This window comes from Solanum pennellii, chromosome 5 (assembly GCF_001406875.1).
Source record: "Solanum pennellii chromosome 5, SPENNV200".
Lineage (NCBI taxonomy): Eukaryota > Viridiplantae > Streptophyta > Magnoliopsida > Solanales > Solanaceae > Solanum > Solanum pennellii.
The window spans coordinates 75,185,967-75,192,962 of NC_028641.1; the positions used below are offsets into that span (position 1 = coordinate 75,185,967).

The following is a 6,996-nucleotide window of genomic DNA, read 5'->3' on the forward strand; positions in this document are numbered from 1 at the left end:
CCCCCCCCCACAAATCTCCCTAATCATTACAATATACCTTTCATAAGTTGCTTATTTCTTATTTCTGTAAAACTAGTCAATCATAGACAACATTACTTATCCAGAAGGAAAAAGAGATTCAAATATTGATACATAATAGCAAAATTTGTTTTCTTGGACTATGCTTTGTTGCTTACCGATCTGAGACATTGATTGGGGCTCCTCATCTTTTGTAATTGCAGTTTTCTCCAACTTCAGAGCATCTGTTACTTGCTTATGGGCGTCGCCATAGTTCACTACTGAAAAGTGTTGTGATTGATGGAGACACAACTATACCCATTTACACGATTCTTGAGGTGAGAAACATCTTATGTCGGGCTTAAGCAATTATTTAAGTGTATTGCTACTTTTATAGGTATTTATAGTTGCGTTATGTAAACACTTACTAATGCTTGTTTCTGTTTATGATGCATAATTTTTACTTTGGTCTAAAATGTTAATGTATTAATGGTCATATTTTCAGTAGCCTATTGACATTTCAAGAAATTAACTTAAAACGATGACCTGGTGTTTCTCAGATAGTGAGATCAGAGAGATATAGTGATATTATTTCTGTCTACTGATCAACAAAAAACATGAGAGTAGCTTTACAGATCTTCATACATTTATGAAAGATAGAAACCTTAACTAGATCTACTTCAAGTGAAGAATGTTGTGAGGAATATTATGGTTAGAGAAGCAGGTCTCCGGTATACTCCATCAAAGTGTCCCCTCCCCCCCCAAAAGTTTACTTACGTTCTAAGATCTTCTAGTTACATCCAGTCAATAGCATTAGATACATCTTCAGAATTTCCTATCACCACTTGCTTACACCAAATATAGTTAAAACCTAGGCAGTTTATATTTATCTTCTGAATATTGTTCTTCTTTCCTTGAAAACATCTCTATTCCTTTCCTTCCAAATTGTCCGCCAAATGCATGTTGGGACAATCCTCCATCTCTCCTCCTTTTTTCCTGCATTTCCATCACTATTTCAGCATTTTAGAAATTATGTGATTCTCCCTGGTTTCATCCAGTTGATCTTCCTCTTGTGGATGAACATCTGCCATAATTGATCCGTCCATTTGCAGTGTAAATGACATGGGTGTACTTCTAAGTCCATTAATTCCATGTCTTCAATGAACTCTGAAAATGACCTGCTGATTCTCCCACATAAGACCCAAGAACCTGGGAATAGACCTCTAGCTGCTTCCGTTTCAACTGTCATTTGGGGTGTAGACTTCCGTTAGGTGCCATTTGAAATCCTGATTTTTGCCAGGGAAACAACATGAAATTGAGTACGCTCCCACACTACTTACTTCCCCTTCCCATATTCTTTTATCCCCCATAATTAGTATGCCTTCACTAGTCCCATTAGCTTCTAGTTGCACATAATCTGCCCATCTACTACCCCAAATTTCTTTAATTATGTTTGTAATTTACCCCTCCCTTTTGTCTCTTGAAAACACACAACATCTGCTTTCCAGATTCTTAACATGTTAATGATCATATACCTTTTCTTCCCATAATTCAGTCCCCTCTCATTCCAGGATACAATGTTTACATTCATTGATACATGATGGCCAAATAGACTCCCCTTTACTTCTAGAGCCATTGCTGTGAAACTAAGAATCTAGTTGTAGGTTTTAGTTCCAATTGCTCTTTCTTCTTGCATGTCGACTGTTCACTCTGTTTCCCCTTTGCTTTCTTGCTTATTACTGTCAATCTTCATCAATTTTTTTGCCCTATTGTCACATCCTTTGAGGTTAACCCCAAATTCCGAGCTCAGTTTGATTATGTTTTGTTGTATCCATTCTGAGGTGCTCAGTGTGTTGCTGCCTTCCTCTGGGAATTGGATACCCAGTGGGATAACATCCTCTGCTCCTCCATTTGAATTCTCCTCTGCAAATGGTTGTACCATTATTGCTGTACTTTTCTCCCCCAATTCTTCCTTAATTTTTCCAGGCATGTCTACCATATGTCTCACAACTTCCTGTTCCTCCTTGTCCCTATTCCCTGGCGTAATCTACTTCGAGCTTTATTTTCCTTCGTTTGATTCATTGATATCTCGATGTTAATTATGTCTTCTGAAGGGATTTGTAAAGCTTGGGCTCTAGCCTTTTCCCCAGCAATTGGTTCTAAAAGAACTGGGCCCAAATTCCTTTTACCTTTTGTCTGCTATACACGCTATATTCTCCCCTTCTAAATCTTGAGCCCATTTGCATAAGAGACCCCTCACTCGAAGACCCCACGTGCCCATCCACCTTTTCCGCTGGTAGTACTTCCTTTACATCTGCAAAAGCTGATCTTGGGTATTAAACCCTGGGTATTTTCCCTTTTGCTCTCTCATCTCCTCTGAAAATTTCATGTGACCGGAGCTTCACACCATACCGGGATGGTGTAAGTGAAACTATCGCAGGTTATTTCTACTTCTCTGGGAATCTGTTTGCTGTCGCCTTGTACTTTTATTCTAGCCCAATGAAGATGATTTTTGAGAAAGGTCTCCTCCATCTAGATATAACCTCCACATAGGTTATCGATCTCTTTAAAAACCTTCTGCGACCATATATTCATAGGTAAACCTAGCAGCTGATCCATACCCTATCTCTCCTTACCTCTGATGGCCAGCAGCCAGTTGTTGGTTTCCACCATTCAAGCTCCGATTTCATCTTCTTCCATATCCTTTGGCCTGTTAAGACATGCTCTACTGCTAGTCTTGATAGTAGTTCAAACTTAAAATGCCCGTCGTTCATGGTATACACTTTGACTTCTATCGCCGATTTCCAGGAGTTACAGGCCCATCTTCTTACGTCATTCAAGTTAGGATTTTCGTTTGTATGGAACTAGAATCTCCCTACTATGCATCTTTTCAAGAGGTCCTTATCTGATTGTGATTTGCCTCCTGTGATCCCTACTCTGTTTGTTGTGCCCTGTATCTCTGCCCTCTCCATTGCCTCACCCAGCAATCTTGTGAGTTATATTCCCCCAACCTCCTTTGAATGTAGATTCCGGAGTAAGTATGACTGATTTATGCTAACCTTGTAATGTTATAAAACTGATGTATCTCCCACTCTCATTGTATTTGAGAGTGCAATAGATTTCTGCAAAGTGGTCCTTCATGTTCCACCTCTTAACGGTCCTCCTCTGCACTTTGGAGGCTTCAATAAATACTGCAACTAACCATTTCAGGACTTAAATGCTAATTTTCGCTCTTCTCATCTGATGTCGGCTGTGTTCCGCCCATTCAAACCACCTCCCAACTTTGTATTTACATCTCGTAATGTCGTAGGACTTGAAACCTGCGTTATAAAAGATGCTATCCTCCCCTATTGGATGTGTTCCGGCGAGCTTGCCGGATCCACCCATCTGAAACCTAAATTTAAAACACTTAAAACTAAAAATTGACAGACCTCAATATCTTTGCCTGAGTGTTATTTTTGTTTTATTAAATTTTAGATAAAGACAGCATCCAAATATTCTAAATTTTATTTTGAGTAGAAAGAGACCAAATGAGTGGATAAAGAGCGAAATGAAAGAAAGAGGAAGGTGTTCAAAGTTGATACACACTGTCCTGGTATTCAGTTTCTGGACTATCAATAAAAAAATTTGTAAGGTGCATAGAATTAGGGACACATTAATTCTCTATGTCCTAAGTTGTACGTTTCTGAATCAGGTCTATAGAGTTTCTGATATGGAACTTGTAAGAGTTCTTCCCAGCACGGAGGATGAGGTCAATGTCGCTTGTTTCCATCCTTCGGTTGGTGGTGGCCTTGTCTATGGAACCAAGGTAACCAATATAAACTTTTAATGAGCTTTTATGTTTCTTCTTCCTAAAGATAAATATATTCTTATCTTAAAAAGCTCATCGTGATTTATTTTCCTATATTTTTGCAGGAAGGGAAGTTAAGGATTCTCCAATATGACAATTCGAACAGCCTGGGTCGCACAATACCCTGTTCTCCTGTCGAGAACATGCTCGAGGTATAATAATGACTGAATTGAATTTGTAACTACTTCTTCTGAATTAGCTGTTATTAGTCATGATTTTAGTAGGAGTTGTGGCTTTTTTTACCAGCAATTGCCTTTTTAGGCAGAGATGGTCATTTGATATATCAAGCTTTGTTTTTAGATTGTCTAGAATAAGATATAATTGCCAATTTACTACTTCCTCTATCCAATATGTCACACTTTCCTTTTTAGTGTGCCCCCAAAAATGACACTTTTCTATATTTAGCAACAATTTAATTTAAACTTCCTAATTTTCATTGACCATGATTTTTATAGCCTCAAAAAAAAATTATGGCATGTTTTAGACAAGGTTCAAGAGTCTTTTTTTCCCCATAAACTCCGTGGCTCGGTCACATAAATTGGGGGCAGAGGGAGTAATAAAAGGCAAAGTCCCTCATCAGTGGTCCTCAAGCAATAGAAGTTGGCTCCACCATCACCTTCCCCTATGAGCCTTGATAAAATAAGCCAAAGCCATTGATGTTCTCATATGTAAACAACTTTAACTAAGTTGACAATGAATTTGAAGTGAGTTTTTTAGTTTTAGTCTGAGATAACTTACATCTGTTACTCACATCTAATTGAATGCAGGTCCCAACGTATGCTTTAGAAGGCTAGTAACTTGTGATGATAAGAAAAGATGATAGGTACATTCCATTTGGCAACTAATTTTTCTGTCGTATTTTCCTGCATCCGTACTTTGATAATTTCTCTTTTGAGCTGAGGTTATATCGGAAACAACCTCCCTGCCCCAAAAAGGTAGGGGTATGGCCTGCGTACATCCTACCCTCCTTAAACCCTACTTGTGGGATTACACTCGCTTCTTTCCTGCAAGACCTATTTCTTTTGTGAATGGAAAAATTCAATTGGCATTTTAAGCCAAACTTGGTTACCAGTTGCTGGTTTGAAGTGGGAAACGTTTGCAGTCTGCATCATTACTATCCTTTAGAGTACTGCTGGATGGTGTTTTTGCCATGTTCTTTCGTACTGCCATTGGGTGGGGATTGAGGTTAATGAGTATGCATGAAGATGAGTTTCTATTGCTGATAATGCAGATAAAAAGGGATGATGTCACTATGAACTGGAAGAAAATCCATTTCAATAATAAATGCAGTTATATTTGAAGGTCATGCTAATGATATGAATCACTTTTAACAATGTTGAAGTTTCACCTATTATTCTGCCAAAATTTGAAGCACTCAATGGCTTTTTGATTGAGTTGGTTAAAGTGCAGTCAAAGGAATCACCACTTCGCGTGGCTAAGTTAATTGAAATGCCATGAAGATTCGTCTTATTCTGCATTTATTCACTTTATTCCGGACTGCTGCTGTTGGATTTGATGAATTGCATCATTGAGAATAGTGTCTTGTGCCTCATTGTCAGTGAAGGATTGTGCCTTTGTTTTTGTTTTTGTGTTTTCAATCTTAAAGTACTTTAGAGTTCCTCGACTTATTGTTGGTATTTTGAGATTCTAATGAGTATTACTCTATCCAGGGTCTTGTATCAATATACTAGTCCGCTATGGCCAGCGCCTGCAAAGATGAGTGCTTTTGCTGAGGACATTGAAACCTTGAACATAAATGCAGTACAGCTACAGCAGTATATTGAAGAGGTTTATACTTGAGCTTGTCTAACTTATAGTCACTACAGATTTAAGACTTAAGGAACTTTCAGGGACCGAAAGATTCACAGAACGTCTCGCCTTGGACTACTACTACCCATGTGACTGCACGAGTGCTCTAGAGTTCTGTTTGATGGAAGGTAAGTGCTGGCGGAATCGAGGGATTGTTTCTACAAATTTTCCTGCAGATGACTTCAAATGTACTATAGGAGTTTGATTTTTATTTATTGGATTTCTTTCGGAAGGAAAAACAAAAAGGAAGAGAAAGATCCCAAACACATATTTGAGTCTTGAAATGCAATAGTAATTTCTATGATTTTCTAATATATATGGTTGGTTTCAGTCACCCTAGCTGAATTGACAACACTAGGGGTGTTTGAATGACCACTTTCTTGTATGCTTTGGTTCTCTGTACATGAAGATTTTCCAACAATAACAATACGAGGAAGTGGTCTCCAAAATCTGTCAATGTGAATTCATTGTATTAGGTTAAATACGGATGGTCCTACAAAATTTTGGGTCAAAAAGTTTCAGTCTAGCATATTTTATAAAAAAATTCATAGGTTAATACACATGATAAATCGAAATAAATTTATAAAATATATTTTATGAGGACCTCTGTAATGAGTTGGAGGGGGGGGGGATTACGTATGATCCCAACATTTTAAGGCAATATTTTTAATACGAGCTAACTCTTAAAATTATGCGATTTTCTTATTTATTTTCATGTGTACTAGCCCTTAGATTTGAATCCCTTGGAGCACCCCATTTAAAAAAAAAATAAAATTTTATGAGAACTTCTGTATTGAGCTGGGGGATAATTACGTATATTTCAACCATTTTAAGCCATATGTTCACATTTAAAATCTAACATTTAGAAATCATGCGAATTTTGTGGCGCCTCTTTTCTGAAAATTTTTTTATGGGGACATCCGCAAATAAGTTGCGAGAAAAATATGTATAGTTCCACAATACTTGAGGCATCTTTTTCAATTTATGAGCCAACTTTTAGAAATTACACAACTTTTGCTTTTCATGTGTTCCCATTGATTTGACATCTTGGGGCACCCCAAATTTTTTTTTTTGAAAAACCTTGATCCTCCATAATGAGTTGGGGAGCATTGCATATTGTATCACTATTTTTAAGGCATATTTTTGCATTTACAAGCAAATTTTTTGAAATTACACGATCTTCGTGGTTTCTCATGTGTATTAGCTCATGAATTTGGTGTCTTGGGCACCCCAAAGTTTTTTTTAGAAATTTTTTTATGAGGACCTCCGTAATGAGTTGGGGGAGCATTACATATAGTCCAATCATTTTACGACATATTTTTGCATTTACGGACCAATTT

General features: G+C 37.5%; 1 protein-coding gene across 4 annotated transcripts in view; it reads left to right on the forward strand.

Annotated features, from left to right (window-relative positions):
- LOC107020573 overlaps positions 1-6,041 on the forward strand; it is an 18,306-nt gene extending 12,265 nt beyond the window's left edge. For all 4 annotated transcript variants that reach the window (XM_015220989.2, XM_015220990.2, XM_027917119.1 and 1 more), the window contains 5 exons: positions 222-335; positions 3,692-3,805; positions 3,913-3,999; positions 4,615-4,670; positions 5,518-6,041. In XM_015220989.2, the coding sequence (XP_015076475.1) occupies positions 222-335; positions 3,692-3,805; positions 3,913-3,999; positions 4,615-4,641 (342 nt within the window). In that variant the 3' untranslated portion in view covers positions 4,642-4,670; positions 5,518-6,041. The remainder of the gene's footprint in view (positions 1-221; positions 336-3,691; positions 3,806-3,912; positions 4,000-4,614; positions 4,671-5,517) is intronic.
- Positions 6,042-6,996: the final 955 nt, after the last annotated feature.